At 37.2% G+C, this 19,608-nt stretch overlaps 1 protein-coding gene across 2 annotated transcripts in view; it reads right to left on the reverse strand.

Moving 5' to 3' along the window:
* The window catches only part of MSH2 (mutS homolog 2), a 73,931-nt gene that overhangs the window by 42,142 nt on the left and 12,181 nt on the right, over positions 1 to 19,608 (reverse strand). For both annotated transcript variants that reach the window (XM_082358058.1, XM_082358057.1), the window contains 3 exons: positions 17,406 to 17,555; positions 16,554 to 16,687; positions 5,023 to 5,222 (listed from right to left, as the gene is read on the reverse strand). In XM_082358058.1, the coding sequence (XP_082214184.1) occupies positions 5,023 to 5,222; positions 16,554 to 16,687; positions 17,406 to 17,555 (484 nt within the window). The remainder of the gene's footprint in view (positions 1 to 5,022; positions 5,223 to 16,553; positions 16,688 to 17,405; positions 17,556 to 19,608) is intronic.

Raw genomic sequence — 19,608 nt, forward strand, 5'->3', positions numbered from 1 at the left:
AATCTAGATACTTAGAGTTGTTTTAAGCACTATTAGAAATTTGCTCCAAATGCAGAATACCATTGTTTTAGGTCGTGCCTCAACTTTTAAAAAAATTTTTACTGAACTATAGTTAATTTACAATGTTATGTTAACTTCTGTTGTACAGCAAAATGATTCAGTTACACGTATATATTCTTTTTCATATTCTTTTGCATTATGGTTTATCACAGGATACTGAATATAGTTCCCTTTGCTATACAGTAGGACCTCGTTTTTTATCCATTCTATATATAATAGATTGCATCTGCTAACCCCAAACTCCCAATCCTTCCCTCCCTGACCCCCTTCCCCCTTGGCAACTGCAAGTCTGTTCTCTATGTCTATGAGTCTGTTTCTGTTTTGTAGATAGGTTCATTTATGTCGTATTTTAGATTCCATGTATAAATGACATTATATGGTATTTGTCTTTCTCTTTCTGACTTACTTCGCTTAGTTTGATAAACTCTGGATCCATCCATGTTGCTGCAAATGTGTGTCTCAACTTTTCAATTTAAAAAGATATGAGGAATAAGGGAGGCCAAGTATATTTTTCAAATAGCCTTTCTTTTTTAACAGGAGAAAGATAATTTAGAGTAAAGCTTTTATCACTCAATGCAAATCAACTTTCTAAACTGTTGCTGCCCTCTGCTGTCTCTGAATTTACTTTATTTTCATTTTTTTCCAGGAATAACATTAAAATAACATTAAACCTAGAGTTAATCAAAACCAAAACATCACAAGATGGCAGAATACACTCAATTTCTAGTAATATACAAATATATTTTTTAAAACTTTTAATGATTTTACTTTTAAGGACAGTGCATTTGGTTTTTCCTCATAAATTAGCCTCAGTTTTGACTTTCTCCATGAAGTCAGTAGGCTAAGGAGCTATGCTGAACTCTGCAAAATGCCATTTTAAACTCAAGAGAGGCACATGAAAAGATGCTCAACATCACTAATCATCAGAAAAATGCAAATCAAAACCACAGTGAGACATCACCTCACACCTGTCAGAATGGCTATCATTAAAAAGACCACAAATAAGAAATTGTTGGCGAGGATGTAGAAAAAAGGGAACCCTCATAAACTGTTGGTGGGAGTGTAAACTGGTGCAGCCACTGTGAAAAACAGTATGGAAAAAAAAATAACTAAACATAGAACTACCATATGATCCAGCAATTCCACCCCTGGGTATATATCCAAAGAAAATGAAAACACTAATTCAAAAAGATACACAAATCCCAATATTCCTATCAGCATTATTTACAATTGCCAAGAAGATATGGAAGGAACCTGTGTCCATCAACAGATTAATGGACAAAGAAGATGTGTGTGTGTGTGTGTGTGTGTGTATGTGTGTGTGTGTGTGTGTGTATACATGTGTATATATGGAATATTACTCAGCCATAAAAAAGGATGAATTTTTGCCATTTCCAACAACATGGATGGACCTGGAGGGTATGATGCTTAATGAAGTCAGACAGAGAAAGCCAAATACTGTATGCTATCATTTATATGCGGAATCTAAAAAATAAAACAAACAAATGAATATAATAAAACAGAAACAGATGCACAGATATAGAGAACAAGCTAGTGGTTATCAGTGGGGAGAGAGAAGGGGGGAGGGGCAACATAGGGGTAGGGGATTAAGAGGTAAAACTACTATAGGTAAATTAAGTTACAAGGATATATTGTACAGCATAGGGAATATAGCCAATATTTTATAATAACTTTAAATGGAGTATAATCTATAAAAATACTGAATCACTATGTTGTACACCTGAAACTAATATTGTAAATCAACTCAAGAGAGATTAGTTAGGTTCCCAGTGACTAGGATACACCTAGATTCTCCAATGTTCCATGTTATTGAAAGAAAATACATAGCTCTTAGCACCACGAAACTTGGAACAGTCTTCCTCCTTTAATATTTTCTAGGCTGGGTGATTTCAAATATCTTAACTGGACATCAGTTATCAAACTGACAATGTAAAGCATTTGATTTACATAATGTTATGATATCTCACAGGTCTTATATTAAGTGTAACACCGAAAAAGTAGGGAATTACTGACTTGTTGAAAACTCTCAAGTACATTAAGCCACACATATGCAGAGAGGTTCATGAAGAGAGCCAAGCCTTTCAAATCCAATTCCTAACTTCTGTGCTTATCTCAGGGAATAAGAAAGATTCCCCAGAGAATATGCAGAGCAATATTTCTTACATTTTTTGGGGGGTGGTGGTGGTTTACATAGACTTTTGAATATCTGATGAAACTTGCAGATCCTTTCCCCCTCCAAAAATACATATACACAAAATTTTGCATAAAATTTCAGGATACTCTCAAGAACTCATTCAAAAATCCCAGGTTTAAGGTTTCAGGTATTGAGTGAAAAGAGGGCCAAAAATAGAACTGGGGGTTGTGGGGTGGGCGTGGGGTGACTACACTGAAGAGGATGGCAAAAAATAGAAGGATCCAGCAATTCCAGTTCTGGGTATATATCTACAGGAAACAAAATCGTTATCTCGAAGAAATATCTGCACCCCCCACGTTCACTGCAGCATCATTTACAACAGCCAAGACACGGAAACAACCTAAGTGTCCACCAGCGAAGGAATGGATAAAGAAACTGTGATACATATGTACAAGGGAGTATCCTTCAACCATAAAGAAAGAAAGCCTGCCATCTGCAACAACATGGATGGACCTTGAGGGCATTATGTCAAGTGAAAAGAGTGAGACAGGGAAAGTCAAATACTTTGTGATCTCACTTATATGTGGAATCTAATAAAACCAAACTCATAAATACAGAACAGACTGGTGGTTGCCAGAGGCAGGGGGTGGAGGAAATGGGTGAAGGTGGTCAAAAGGTACAAATTTCAAGTTATAAGATTTAAGTCCTGGCAAGGTAATGTACAACATGGTGACTGTAATTAAAAAACAAAAACAAAAACTGTACTGTATATTCGAAAAGCTGCTAAGAGATTAGACCTTAAAAGGTCTCATCATAAGAAAAAAAACACTAACTACGTAAGGTGACAATGTTACCTAAACTTACTGTGGTGATCATTTACGTAGTATATATATACATATCAAATCGTGTTGTACACCTAAATTTATACAATGTTATATGTCAATTATATCTCAATAAAACTGGGAGGAAAAAAAGCCTGTCACACTCACCAGTGAAACCTAGTAAGATAAGGACTGGACCGTGTTCACTGAATTTAGCAACAAGTAAGTCACTTAGCAAATGCCATTTCAGTACAGTGGTCAGGGCTGAAGCCAGTGGAGTGAATGGAATATGGAAATGTAGGCTTTCAGAAACTTCACTGAGTACAGGTACAAGAGGAGGACACAGGGACAAGGATGGCTTTTTTACCTCATGAGGGAAGAGATGTGAGAGAAATGTTTACAACAGCTGATGTTAAGTGGTAAGAGTAAATTGTTTAGAGAGCCTATCTCCACGATTACACCCTGATTACACCCCTAACACTGGTCAATCCCCTTGTGCTTCCAACTGATCCTGTTGGAATGAGGCCAGAGGAGACAGAATCAGAAAATCATAGCAGTAGAAGATATTCATTTACAGGATGAGGAAATTGAGCCACAAAGGAGGGAAATTAAGCCACACTAAGGAATGGAAACAGAAAAGATTAAAGACCCATTTTCTTTAATTCCACTTTGGTGGAACTAAATTCAAGGGCATTTAAGCCTCATCAGTCTAAAGAGGAGCCTTGACTAGAATAGGAATACTTTTTATACAGTGGTACTCTGAAACGATAAGCAGTTAGCTATTCTTTTACACTGTTAGATAAATAAGAGGAAAGGTTACCCTAAAATTTAAATTAAATCTATACTTATTTTGTACCAGTCATCATAGTTTTTTAAGTCTGCCTACAAAAAAATTCATAAAGCTTTCTCAAAATATTGAAAGGTTTGTTTTCAATAGTTCTAAGAGATGTCGATTTTTAACTCTGAAACTTAAAATGCTTTATGTATTAGACATATAACTCTGTACTTACTAAAATATTTGTTGTAGAAACTTATGTTCACTTAAAGTTAAAAACTATGCTTGTAAGAGCAAGTTGATTTTACCTACCAATACTATATTAACTAATATATGACTTTGCTTACTTTATTGTAGTAACTTCCCTCTGACTTTAACTGTTACCACCAAGACCTTCTGTCTTAACTTTCTTTCATAGGTGTACTGGAAAGGTTAATTCCAGCAGGCCTGGAATTAGCCTGCTGTGTTTTCTTAAAGTTCCTGCTTGGCAATGACCCCTGGTCAAGGCATGAAACATACTAATTGTGTTGTTTTGTAATCTCTAGTCCCAGGAGATTCAAGGTGGATCATTCAGCTTAGCACCATGTGATCGATGATTTGCACCTGGTCTCACTGAGGCCCCAAGAAGGCTCTGCTGTAGAAGCTAGTTACAGAACAGGAATACGCCCACAAGACCAGCAAAATATTAAAAAGCCCAGCAAGACTGTTTTAGGCTCCCTGGTTCCAGGGTGTTCTGCATACAATAATGGTCCCTGATCTGAGAAGGTGCACCTCACCAAGGACCTTTTTATAGGTACCTGCACCTGACCTCCCCGGCCCCCTTGCTGTGACAGCCTTTGGCTGTGATGCATTATCCTTACTTCAGTGCAGCTGCTAGACTGTATCCTTTTCCCGTAATAAACCAAATGTTTGTTAAGCACTGTCATTTCGCGTCCTGTGAGTCTTTAGCAATCAAACCCTGTTCAACTGCCACTGTTAGTGCAAGACACCTATTAATAAACCTCGTAATGCTAATATTCATTTCTAAAAAACAAAAATTCTAAATTGTCTCATGACTTGTGGCTTCTGTGATACAACCAGAGGGCAATACAAACCTAAGTTTAAGTTTAGGAAAACTTAAAGATGAGTCACCAGAACCAACTTTAAAAGGACAGAACATTTGCTAAGTATATTGAGAGTGAAGGAAAACAAAAACAAAATCATTTTATTACCTTCATATTTTTCCAGAGCCTGAATAACATTAGGGAGTTGATTTACACCCTGATAGAGTCGGTAACAATCTTGTAAGTTTGCTGCTTGTCTTTGAAATTTCTTGGCAAGTCGGTTAAGATCTGGAAATCGACGAAGTAAATCTTCTTGTAAACTCTGCCTCAATTCTGCATCTTCTACGAAAGCTTCCACTAAATTTAATCTGAAATAAATTATACTAGAATTAATCTTAAATATTTTAGTATGAAACTAAAATTTGTCAACTAGGTGGCATGTCTCAACTCAAAAACTCCATGTAAGAAGCTTGAATCTATTCTGAAATGTTAGTTTTTTGTAGAGGATGGAAAGCTCCATAACACTGTGATGTAAGCAGTTTCTGATTAGTTAATAACCAAATTAATGTTTAGTTAAGTAGTAGCATATGATACTGAAATATACCCAATTTTGTTTGCCTTTCATCAAATTGACATTTCTTAAATAGAGGAATCTCATTATTGGGACTCTGTTGATATTGACACATTATTGCACATGGAAACAATGATCTTTAATGAAACAGAATTACAATTCAAGAATGTTGCCAAATTCAATACTTATTCTATCAGAAAGTCTTACAAATTCAAACTGCATTCTAAATTCAAACTGCATCCTCATGATAGTACAAAGCCAAAATTTTCTAATTAAAAAACTGAAATAAGTTTATTGCTTCACAAAATCAATAAATAAAATCTTAGCTTGTTTCAAGAACTATAAAACACACAGCTAATATTGCTTTTGTAATTTATTGGAATCAGTGGCTTTCCATTTTTTTCCCTGTAATCCACAGCAAGAAATATAGTTTTACATCATGACCCAGCACACACATGCACAGATATTGTAGCGGGCAAAATAAGCCACCTCAAAACATGCCACTCTAGTGTCCATAAGGACTACTTTGGTCCTTAAGGACTATTTTTAGTTGAGGACAATTGAGAAGGAGCAGAAAGGAGGAAAGCTCTTTGCCTTCTCCCTATTTGCCCAAAAGCAGGACATAAATTTACCAAGGTGCTCCCCCTTCCTTCCTTCTTTACCAGGAAGGACAACAATTAATCTCAACTTTAGACCCTTAACAGCCTGGAGATGACAACAGAGGAACCTACATAACCCTACCAGCTAGCCTTTATCTACCTTTAGTTTCCATACATTTCCCTTCCCACAATTTGTAGCCCTAGGAACTCAAAGTCCTTTTCCTTTGTCTTGTCACTTCTCTGAAAATTTATCGTTCCTTTGCTAAGATGCTATATAAGCCCAAGTTCCAACTAAACCTAGGGTTACTCATCTCTGAGTGCCCCCACATGTAAGCATAAACTTCTGTTTGTTTTTTCTCTTGTTAATCTGTCTTTTGTCAGTCCAATTCATAGGGCCACAGCCAAAGAACCAGGAGAGTAGTAGGATAAAGAAACTTTCCTCCCTGACAACATATAATTAAAATAGGTTTTGCAAGACAGAACTTAACTCTTACTATATGTGGTGCACTCTTTTATTTTTCTATTGTATTTAACTTTTCAAAAATGCTAGTTATCACCTGCTACACTAACTTCACAACCCACCACTGGGTCACAACATGCAGTATGAAAAACTATGTAGTAGATGGTACTGAAGTAATAGCTGAAAGGTAAACTTTAACATTCAAAGGTAGGGGAAATGGCGTGGGCACAGAAGACGATCCTAGGTTTAGAACACTATCAGATGAACAACCATTTTCCTTACATTTGTAAACTATACGAGTAGTAAATTAATCCTCAAATTGCACAGGAACAGGAAAAGGAACCAAATCAGCTTTCTAAATTTCTTAACTATTTACTGATCTCTCCATCAGCATTTACAATTCCTGCATCATCATAATGTTCATCTAGCATGTCATATGAAGGGAAAAATATGCTGCCCCTGTAGTAATCATACAATGACTACAAATATTAAAGCAAGATTTTGCAACCTTGGTATGTGGCAGCCTGGATGGGAGGGGAGCCTGAGGGAGAATGGATACATGTTTATGTATGGCTGAGTCGCTTTGCTGTGCACCTGAAACTGTGCACCTGAAACTATCACAACATTGTTAATCAGCTATACTCCAATATAAAGTAAAAAGTTAAAAAAAAAAGATTTTGCAACCTTGGCAATATTGACATTTAGGCTAGATAATTCTTTGCTGTGAGGGGTTGTTCTGTGCTGTTTAACAGCATCCCTGAATTCCACCCACTATACTCTTTCCAGAGTAACAACCCAAAATGTCTCGACACTGCCAAATGTCCCAGAGGTGGCAGGGGAGGGGAGGACAGCCCCAGCCTAGGCCACTGGTTTAAAGGACCCTGAAACACTTTAAAAGATGAAAATAAAGAGAAAAATAACAAACTCTATAGAATGTCAAGATAATATTTAGGGAGTTGGCAGTAGACATATTTGTTGTAGCAAATGCCAAATCAGTGGGGAAATAATCTGCTACCAAGCTTGTATTACGAACCAGTCACAGGCTATACAAACAAACACAATTATTCAGGCACTTACTGCTCCAGAAAAGATTTCTATGCCTTGTACTCTAGATTTTAAAAACAAAGCAAACAAAACTGAGTAAGGGATGCAGCCAAATCACAGCAAATTTGGGCCTTCCTAGCTAATCCTCTGGCTCTAACTGGGCTTCTCCAAGTTTGATCCAAGATTACCCACAATAAAATCACTTGGAGGTGGAATACAGAATCCCCAAGGTTGGGGCCCACCTGTGAAACTGCAATGAGCTTCTCAAGCGATTCTTCCGCCCGGAACAGTTTAAAAAAGTGAGTTCTAACAATCACAAGAAATTTCTGAGTTCTCATGATAAAGCAGGAAGAGAAGTTTAAGGGGGTCAGGAAAAGGATGAAAGAAACCTGATGTTGGCTTCACCTACCTCATCTTTCTTTTCCTCTTCTTTTCCTAAAACTCCTTAGGCCACTCTCCATAAATGGTAAGTATCCATAGAGAAGACATCTCTGATCTAGAATCTCCCTATGCTTCTTTCCTGTTCCACCAAGTATCTTATCACTGTTTCCTCTCAAGCTGACCACAGAATCATAAGTAACCAACACTGTTCAAGAGCATAAAGTTCCGCAGAATAGAGAGCCCAGAAATAAACCCACACACCTACGGTCAATTAATCTTCAACCAAGGAGGCAAGAATATACAATGGGAAAAAGACGGTCTCTTCAGCAAGTGGTGTTGGGAAAGTTGGGACAGCCACATGTACATCAATGAAGTTGTAGACAGCCTCACACCACACACAAAAATAAACTCAAAATAGCTTAAAGACTTAAACATAAGACATGATGCCATAAAACTCCTAGAAGAGATCATAATTTTGTAAAACATTCTCTGACGTAAATCCTACCAATGTTTTCTTAGCTCAGTCTCCCAAGGCAATAGAAATAAAAACAAAAATAAACAAATGGGACCTAATCAAACTTAGAAGCTTTTGCACAGCAAAGGAAACCACAAACAAAACGAAAAGACAACCTACAGATTGGGAGAAAATATTTGCAAACAATGAGACTGACAAGGGCTTAATTTCCAAAATACACAAACAGCTCATACAACTCAACAACAAAAAAACAAACAACCCAATCGAAAAACGGGCAGAAGACCTAAACAGACATTTCTCCAAAGAAGACATACAGATGCCCAATAAGCACATGAAAAGATGCTCAACATCGCTAATTATTAGAGAAATGCAAATCAAAACTACAATGAGGTACCACCTCACACCAGTCAGAATGGCCATCACTAAAAAGTCTACAAGTAACATGTTGGACAGGGTGTGGAGAAAAGGTGGGAATGTAAGTTGGTGCAGCCACTTGGAAAACAGTATGGAGGTTCCCCAGAAAACTAAAAATAGAACTACCATATGATCCAGAAATCCCATTCCTGGGCATATACCCAGACAAAACTATAATTCAAAAAGATACATGCACCCCTATGTTCACAGCAGCACTATTCACAATAGCCAAGACATGGAAGCAACCTAACGTCCATCGATGGATGAATGGATAAAGAAGATGTGGTACATATATATAATGGAATAATACTCAGGCATGAAAAAGAACGAAATAAAGCCATTTGCAGCAACATGGATGCAACTAGAGATTACCGTACTAAGTCAGTCAGAAAGAGAAAGACAAATACCATATGATATCACTTATATGTGGAATCTAAAATATGACACAAATGAATCTATCTACAAAACAGCAACAGACTCATGGACATACAGAACAGACTTGTGGCTGCCAAGGGCAAGAGGGATTGAGTGGGAGGTCGGAGTTAGCAGATGTAAGCTATTATATATAGAACGGCTAAACAACAAGGTCCTACTGTATAGCAAATGGAACTATATTCGATATCCTATGAGAAACCATAATGGAAAAGAATATAAAAAAAGAATGTATATACATATATATAACTGAATCACCTTGTTGTACAGCAGAAATTAAAACATTGTAAATCAACTATACTTTAATTAAAAAAAAAAAAGAGCATAAAGTTCCAGAAAGAGTATTAAGAAGTAAAACAGCAAGGGAATGAAAAAGCCTCTAAAACACATAGCACAAGGCAAGATACACAGCCCCCTCAGTCTTTGGTCTGGATATCATTAAAAGTCTAATAATGGACTTCCCTGGTGGTGCAGTGGTTAGGAATCCACCTGACAATGCAGGAGACACGGGTTCGAGCCCTGGACCGGGAAGATTCCACATGTCAGGGAGCAACTAAGCCCCCGTGCGCCACAAATACTGAGCCCACGTGCCACAACTACTGAAGCCCACGCAGCTAGAGCCCGTCCTCTGCAATGAGAAGCCACCGCAATAAGAAGCCTGTGCACCGCAGTGAAGAGTAGCCCCTGCTCATCACAACTAGAGAAAGCCCATGCACAGCAACGAAGACCCAACGCAGCCAAAAATAAATAAATAAATTTATTAAAAAAAAAAAGTCTAATAAATTGCTAGTTTCACAAGTCTATTCAAGATGCCATTTCAGAAATAATTATAGTATTAGTTTGTGTTCTGGCTAACAGGTTTTTTTTTTAAAAAAGACTGCTCTACTGTTTCCATGACAATCCCACTTTCAAATCACAATTTCAGAAGTACCAAAGTTAGTGTTGGCAAAACAGAGTATACCCGTCAATCCTACTCAAAATTACTCAGCTGTCACAATTTGATACATTAATTCACAAGTTGACTGGAATACAAGATAATTTTTAGGGTCAGTTAATCTCTAAAATTCCAAAAGAATAAATTATAACATTAGTCATGAAATTTTTGTTATTTTAAAATCACCATTCTGTTCTTTAAAACCAGCACTTCTGATCTCTCACTGTTAAGAACAGTTGACTGGAATTTCATGACAGCTTATTTATATGGCTGAGAACAAATCTGGTACCTAAATACAATTACAAGTTTTTGAGCCTCTTCTTTATCTTTCTTCACATGGTTTAATGCAGACAGAACCACTCATTTGATACATTAAATAGCAGATAATCTGCTACATAGGCTTGAGAAAATTAAAAAAGAAAAAGAAGTATGGCAAAATATAAGAGAAAGGAACATGCTTTCAAGGAACTTTCAATCTAGTGGAGGAGAAGGACACGTTGCATCTTACAGTTAGTGCTGAGTAACAACCAAGATACAAAATGCAATGAAATGTGACACAAGTAAGAAAGCAGAGAATTCCTACGGGAGCTGGGGAACCTCATTTTGGGGTATTTCATTTGCCTATACTCTAAATAGTTGGGATTTAAAGAGATAGGATCTTGAGGAAAATACTTGGGAGGGGAGGGTGGAGCAGCAACAGCAGAGACTTGAAGGGAGAACAGTACAGGATGCGCTGGAAGAAAATTGAAGCAGAGAAGGAATAGGGAAAAAAACTGTAACCAAGGCAAAATGGAAAGGTTGCCTTTGGAAAGGAAAGAGCATTATTTCCTCTTCTGAGAAAGAGTCAGGGAGTAAAAGACTGAAAATACAGGTACATTTTGAGATTATAAGAATCAGGGAGGGGGCTTCCCTGGTGGCGCAGTGGTTGAGAATCTGCCTGCCAATGCAGGGGACACGGGTTCGAGCCCTGGTCTGGGAAGATCCCACATGCCGTGGAGCGACTGGGCCCGTGAGCCACAGTTGCTGAGCCTGTGCGTCTGGAGCCTGTGCTCCGCAGCGAGAGAGGTCACGATAGTGAGAGGCCCACGCACCGCGATGAAGAGTGGTCCCCACTTGCCGCAACTAGAGAAAGCCCTCGCACAGCAACAAAGACCCAACACAGCCATAAATAAATAAATAAATAAATAAAGTTAAAAAAAAAAAAAAAAAGAATCAGGGAGGAGATCGTCTGCTTACATGTAGCAGGCAGCTGAAGGGAAAATAAAAAATGTTAGATTGGTCACTGAAATGAGTCATGTAACAAAAGTAAGACCAGGCAGCAGTGAAAACTAGATAGTTTGAAAGTACAGTGGGTCCAATCAGCACTGTGTGACCTTCTCCAGAAACTTTTAATTGAGAAAGAAAGCTAAGGAGAGAGTGGCCAGTATGACAAAGGACCAATGGGGCAAGAAGTTCTATGGCCCCCATGAAAGCACTGGAAAGAGGGTTGCCTTTGTGGTGCAGACTGGACAGGAAGGCAAATAAAATTCAAAGGGACGAGCAGATCAGCCCAGAGACCAGAAAAAAGGGGTTTCCACTAAACTTGATTTGGAAGCAGAGAAAAGTGGTGGGAAAGCAGTAGAGTGACAGCCCTCCTGTTCTTCCTCTGAGACCAGAGCAATGCTTTGCTGTTTTAAAGAAACTGCACTCACTGTATGACCGCCAGGCCTCTCTGTTTCCACAGAATACAGACTACTAACTAAAGACATCCTTGCATAAAAGGATACTTAATATAACCTGGAAAGAAGTCTAGGTCTAAGTCTTAATATAACCCTGGAAGTACACTGCCTCAAGAAGCATGATATATTATCACATAAGCACCACCACCACCATTTCTACATTTATAGGAACCACTTTTTTTTAAAATAAATTTATTTATTTTATTTATTATTTTTGGCTGTGTTGGGTCTTCGTTGCTGCGCACAGGCTTTCTCTAGTTGCGGCGAGCGGGGGCTACTCCTCGTTGCGGTGCGTGGGCTTCTCATTGTGGTGGCTTATCTTGTTGTGGAGCACAGGCTCTAGAGCACAGGCTCAGTAGTTGTGGTGCACAGGCTTATTTGCTCCACGGCATGTGGGATCTTCCCGGACCAGGGCTCGAACCCGTGTCCCCTGCATTGGCAGGTGGATTCTCAACCACTGTGCCACCAGGGAAGCCTGGAACCACTTTTATTTGGAGATATATATTTCTAATAAGATTGCTACATTAATCATATTAAATGTCATAGAAAACGAAATACTCAATTTTAAACTAGAAGGCAATAAGAATACCAAATTCAACATATGCAAATGATATCATCAGCAATTTCACGAGTGAACTATTTCATATGCTAACATATATTCAATGTTCTTTAAAGAATTCTAACTTTGAAAAGACATGGGAAAATTACCAAGGCTTCAGATGAATTTATGGAAAGACAAAAAAGCAAAAACAAAAAAAATCCCAGAAGATTAAAAGTATTAGTAACAGTCCTAGTGTATGTGCAAACATGAGGACTCTTTGGACCTATCAGAAAATAAGTGCAAAAATAGTAATATGGACAGTGTTCTTATAATTCCTAATTTGATTGTTAGATAAAGCACAAAAGGAAGAAATACCCAGAAACTCACTCCTAAAAGGTAATAACATATCAATTCTTACTGGAGATTAAAGTATTTAAGCCATTAGCTAAAAAGTATTTGTAGTCTCAGTGCAAATAGGTTTTAATGAATGGAAAAATGAGCATTACAACATATAAAGCAATTCCGTGCATATAACTTAAATAAAAGCCAAAATAGTACATTTCACTTCTGATGTTAATCCAACTTGGATCAAATTAAACACAATTGACAGAAACAAGAAATAAAGTACAGGGACTTCCCTGGTGGCACAGTGGTTAAGAATCCACCTGCTAATGGTCCAGGAAGATCCCACATGCCATGGAGCAACTAAGCCCATGCGCCACAACTACTGAGCCTGAGCTCTAAAGCCCATGAGCCACAACTACTGAGCCCACACACTGCGACTACTGAAGCCCGCACACCTAGAGCCCGTGCTCTGCAACGAGAAGCCACCACAATGAGAAGCCTGAGCACCGCAATGAAGAGCAGCCCTTGCTTGCTGCAACTAGAGAAAGCCTGCATGCAGCAACGAAGACCCAACACAGCCAAAAGTAAATAAATAAATTTATTTAAAAAAATAGAAATACAGTACAGCGTTTAAGGGCATGGGCTCTGGAGTCAGGCCAGCCTGGCTTTAAAGCCAGCCTCCATCACCACACAGCTAATGAACATGAGATGCTCAGCACAGTGCCAGGAAACCAGTCTTCTCTTCCTCCTAAGAGCCTGACAGTAACTTAAAAGTAATCCTATTTTCATCATTATTCCTGAACCTATCACTGGGCTATAGTCCTGGACAAGATGTATGCATCAAACTCAAAGATCTAGTCATAACTGTCCCTATGTCTGCTCTAATAAAAATAGAAGAAAAAGAGAAATCTTTGCTTTCCTTAACAGAATTCACCGCACAGCCAAACACTTTAAAATTAACTCCTCACTTACTGTTTAAGAGGGTGGAGTAGAGATTTCCACCACTTTCTCTGCTAGAAAATCATCCCAAAACAATGACAGTAAAAAACAGAAAAAACTGGGGACTTCCCTGGTGGTCCAGTGGTTAAGAATCCATCTTGCAATGCAGGGAACGCCGGTTCGATCCCTGGTCGGGGAACTAAGATCCCACATGCCGCAGGGCAACTAAGCCCATGCGCCGCAACTAAGACCCAACGCAGCCAAAAAATAAATATTAAAAAAGAAAAAACTTGATTCAGTGTGCAATCCTGAAGATCAATCTTAAATGCTTAGAGAGGGAGATAATAGACTTGCCCTGAGAACCCCAGGAAGGCATAAACTAGAAAGCATGAGGTATCACAGCAGGTGGAATTGAGAAACGGTGATAAAAAAAAAAGGAGACCGTCCCAATGAAAGTCTGCCTTAAGGAGTATAACTTTTTCTTCCTGGTCTGTGGAGTTTCAGCATTTGGCTTTGAAAACCACAGGCCTTAGTAATTGCTGGTTAAAAAAAAAAATTCTCCCCAAGATAAAAAGGGGAAAATATTTCCTCTTATCTTAGTAGATCATATTTTGACTTATAAAGCCTTTCTTGCAAATGTTATTTCTAATCAGTAAGTCTTATAAGGCCACCAGATTTTGGAAATTACTGCTATGTCCTACGAAAATAACCTTTACTTACAGTCAAAAAAAATTAATTTTGATATCTTGTCTTCTAAATAATTTGTTATTCTGGTAATAGTATGTAAGGTTTTTGAAGGGTTTAAATACATGCAGGCTCTAGCTGTTAAGCCGGAAGAGGACCACTGACACGTGCCCTGTTCACACAAGCCCAAAGTTAAAAATAAAACCTTTATAAAGGTTTTTTTATAAAATAAAAATTTAACCAAAGTTAAAAATGACCTAGATCTTGGTAATTATTTAAATTACTTAATATTTCTTTTAAGAAACAACTAAAAGATGAGGGAGAATGGACATAAACTTTTACTTGTTTAGGCACAGGCTTTCCATGGTAGGATACTCAAGAAACTGATTAAGACCAGTTGCTCCCAGGGCAGGTGTTGGCAATTCACATAGAGTACAATAAGAAATGTGTCCCTGGAGCTGTGCAGAGGCCCTCAGAAAAGAGTACTGAGAAACTGGGAGACAAGAGTAAGAGACTCATCACTGTATATCCTTCTGTTCTGTTGGACTTTTGACACACGTTAATGTAGTTACTTACAAATAATTAAAATAAAAAATTGTAAACTACCTTAATTACTTGCAAATATCCAATCCTTCCTATTTCTTATTTTAAGTTACTAAATTCCACTTTTCTTCCCCAACAAACCTGGCTTCAGAAAGTTGCCTTAGCATTTCAACTTTTGCATTTTCAATGATATATCAGCATACCCACGAATCACTGACCTCATGAGTTATTTTTACTGTAAGACCCTTTAGAATCCACAGGATAACCACTTAGCTTGGTAATTATCTGCAGGGTGTCTTATGATACTGATCAACTATTTTACCTTTGCCTGGCATACACAGAGTCCCAAATAGTCAAGGGATCACCATGCTTTTTTATACCATCAGAATTCAGTAGATATTCAACAAATTCTTGAACAATTTTACAACATCAAATCCATAAAAATACTGACTCTCTTTTACCTATTCTGGCAATATACCTTAATTTACCAAATTGAAAACATTGGGTATACAATAAGGTCACATGAAATAACCTAATTATTGAAAAAGGTAAAGTATATCCAGTCAATAAAATATTATGTACTTATTAAAAATGCTGAATATGAACATAAAACAACACTAAAAAATGCTTATGATAATATAAGCACAAGTAGGAAAAAACAAGGGCACAAAACTATATTAGGATTACAATTATGTTTTTAAAAAGACTATCAAACATAAGAGTGCACTATAGAAAATTATTTTATTTATATGCAGTTCAAAAACAGGCAAGATTAATTAATCTATGATGTTAGAAGGATAGTAATTACTCTTGAAGTGAGGAGAGGTAGTAACTATCAGGATAACTGAGGGGTTTCTGGGATGCTAGTTATGTTGTTTCTTGACTTGTGTGTTGTTACCAATGTGTTCACTTTGTGAAAATCCATCAAACTACACATTTAGGATTTGTGCTCTTATGCACAGTATACTTCATTTAAGTTTTAAAACTTGTATCTAAAACAAAAGATAAAAATAAAACCTATTCCAATGCTAATTATATTAGGACAGCAGCATTATATAACTTTTCTTTTATTTCCTCAATTTTAAAGATTTTCTGAAATACATTTAGGCTGCCTTAAATCCTTTCTAGAATAATAAAGCATAAGTGCTTCCTATGTGCCAGACCTTGTTCAAAGTACTTTATACACATTAGATCATCTAATCCTCAGAAAATCATCAAATCCTCATAACAACCCTAAGAAGTACGTGTGTTATTACTGTCATTTTAAAAGGGAAGAAACTGCCACACAGAGGTTGAATAACACCCAATGTAACACAGTTCCTAAGTGGTAGAGCCTTAACATGAACCAAGGTCATCCGGCTCCCAAGCTCATGCTGAGACATTATCCATACCACCTCTTTAATAAAATTTTACTTTTTCATAGTGGAGGAAAAAAAAAAAATTAAGAAAATAAGTTATTTAATCAATCTAAATCATTACTACTCCATTACTTTATTAGCTTTCTGTGCAGTTAGATGCTAAAATATAGGTGCAAAATTGCATGTTACAATAAGTGGTATAATCATATGGAGTGACTGGAAGTTACTCAGAGCTTACAAAAGTGTATACTAGTAATATACCTCTCTTCTATTCTGTTCTTGTCCATGAGAGGCTGCTTAATCCACTGGTTAACCAGTCTTTGTCCTTGAGGGGTTTTGCATTTATTCAGCAATGCAGCCAGAGACTGAGAGCCAGTAGTATCTTCAACAGAACCCTAGTGAACAAAAAATAAAATAGAAAAATGGCACGCTCATTAGTGAAAACCTTACTATGCCATGAATAATGATTAAGTAATTTGGGGAACAAGAACACTTAACACTGCGAATTCCCTGGCAGTCCAGCGGTTAGGACTCTGTGCTCACACTGCCGAGGGCCTGGGTTCGATCCTTGGTCGGAGAACTAAAATCCCACAAGCCATGCAGCCAAAAAAAATTTTTAAATAACCAACCCGTACACTCCCCAAACTTGTAAAAACAAACAAACAAACAAACAAAAAACACTTAACATTCTTCAAATATTAAATAGAAATGTACACAAAAGTTCTTCATCCAAAAATCAAACTTTCAACCTGTTAATCTGATTTTCTGCTGTATATTTTTCCCCAAACCAAAACCACCAAATTACTGCAGTTCTAGACATAAAACTTCTTAGAATGTAATTTTTAAAAACTGCTATTAATACACAAAATTATTCATAAAACCAGGACAAATACTATTTATATAGCTTGCAATTAGAAAAATACAGCAATTCAAAACTATCTATTTTAAGTATAGTATTTCAAAATATTTAAGCTCCTTAGTAAGAGTCTTATATATATAGAGAGAGAGAGAGAGAGAGAGAGAAAGAGAGAAAGAGAGAGAGAGAGAGGGAGAGAGGGAGAGAGAGAAACATTTTTAACCACTCAATATTTTTAACCCATGTATTTTTTTTACCTGGAAAAGGTTAAGGGCTCTGACTGCTGCAATATCCAATTTCATGTACTGGCTGAAGTCAAAAGTAGTCAGTTCAAACTGTCCAAAGTTTGAATCATCTGATAAGAGTTCTAAAAACTTGATTACTGCACACAATGAAGAAACTGCAACCTAAGATTAAGAATTTAAAATAAAAGATGACTATCACTAGAATTCCAGAGATTTTTTAAAAAAACAAATGGCAAGATGAAAATAAATTTCAAACACTATAATTTTCCCTGTTCTTTCCCAATCCAAACCAAGAAAATCAAAGTTTAAATAAACCTAAGACTAAAAACTGATTTTCAGAAAGTGAAAATTTACTGTAACAGCAACATTATTTATAATAGCCAAAAGCAGAAATTATGCAAATGTCCACCAAGAGTAAAATGGATAAAGCCTGGCATGTTTACATTGTGGAATACTACACACAACAGATATAAGCACAAACAATCCACAACAACATGAGACAATATAGATAAATCTCACAAACATGATACTGAACAAAAGAAATCAAACACAAGAGCATGAACTGTATGAGTCCATTTATATAAACTACAAAAATAGACCAAACTAATCCATACTGTCAGAGGTAAGAAGCAGGGTTACCCTTGGTGGAGGTTAACAACTGGAAGAAAACAAAAAGGGTCTTTACGGGCTTCCCTGGTGGCGCAGTGGTTGGGAATCTGCCTGCCAATGCAGGGGACATGGGTTCGAGCCCTGGTCTGGGAAGATCCCACATGCCGCGGAGCAGCTGGGCCCGTGAGCCACAATTACTGAGCCTGCATGTCTGGAGCCTGTGCTCCGCAACAGGAGAGGCCGCGATAGTGAGAGGCCCGCGCACCGCGATGAAGAGTGGCCCCCCACTTGCCACAACTAGAGAAAGCCCTCACACAAAAACGAAGACCCAACACAGCCATAAAAATAAATAAATTAATTAATTAAAAAAAACAAAAAAGTTAAAGTAAAATATATTTACTTAAAGACTTTAAAAAAAAAAAAAAAAAGGGTCTTTGCGATCCTGGTACTATTCTGTTCCATGGGTGCTGGTCATGTGGGTACAATTTATGAAAATTTAGTTATACACTTATGATATATACACTTTCCTATATGTATATTTAAATAAAAAGTTTAAATAAACTGCCTATATTACTACTGTAACATAAAATAAAGAAGCTAAGGACATCAAACTGATAGCCCAATGACAAGTTCTACTTATACTTGATACCAGATTCATTGTGAAAGTGCATATATTTCCTAATTGACAACACAGTCATCTATCTGCCTCTGCCAAACTCTAACAAATATATAAGGTTGTCACAAGAATCTCCTGCTACGTCACCACAAGGCACAGATGATAACACCTTTTAGTAGCCCTAAAAGCTTCTTCCCATTTTCAACACTGAAGTAAGTTTCTCTAATACAGATCTGCCTTGACTTATGATGGGGTTACATCCCAATAAATGCATTGTAAATGTAAAATGCATTTAATACACCTAACCTACTGAACATTGTAGCTTAGCCTCACCTACCTTAAATGTGCTCAGAGCACTTACATTAGCCTATAGTTGGGAAAAATCATCTAACACAAAGCCTATTTTATAATAAAGTTGAATAACTCAAAATTTATTGAATACTGTGCTGAAAGTGAAAAACAGAATGGCTCTACGGGTACAGCATGGTTGTAAGTGTGTCGGCCGTTTAACCCTTGTGATTGCGTGGCTGATTGGGAGCTGCTGCACGCTGCCCTGCCCAGCATCATGAGAGAACTGCACTGAGTATTGTTAGCCCGGGAAAAGGTCAAAATGCGAAGTACAGTTTCTTCTGAATGCATATCACTTTTGCACCATTGTAAAGTAAAAACAAATTGTAAGTTGAACCATCATAAGTCAGGGAACGTCTATACTGGGATTATTGCTCATACACAACTGCTTTTGATTCTGTCACACAAGAAAAGTAAACTTAGTTTATAAGGATCAAAGGTAAACTTAGTTTATAAGGATCAAACTATTATGTGATAAGCAATCACTGCAAAATCATGATAGTAATAATAGTCTCTGTTTATTGTAGTTTGAAATCAATTTTCAAAGTTATAAGAAGCTAGAGCTTGCTCTTATTTAAATATACAATTCATTTTACTTATCAGTGATCCACAAATAACCTGTCAAGTTTCTAATATTTTACC

The sequence above is a fragment of the Balaenoptera borealis genome (assembly GCF_965194805.1).
Source record: "Balaenoptera borealis genome assembly, chromosome: 15".
Lineage (NCBI taxonomy): Eukaryota > Metazoa > Chordata > Mammalia > Artiodactyla > Balaenopteridae > Balaenoptera > Balaenoptera borealis.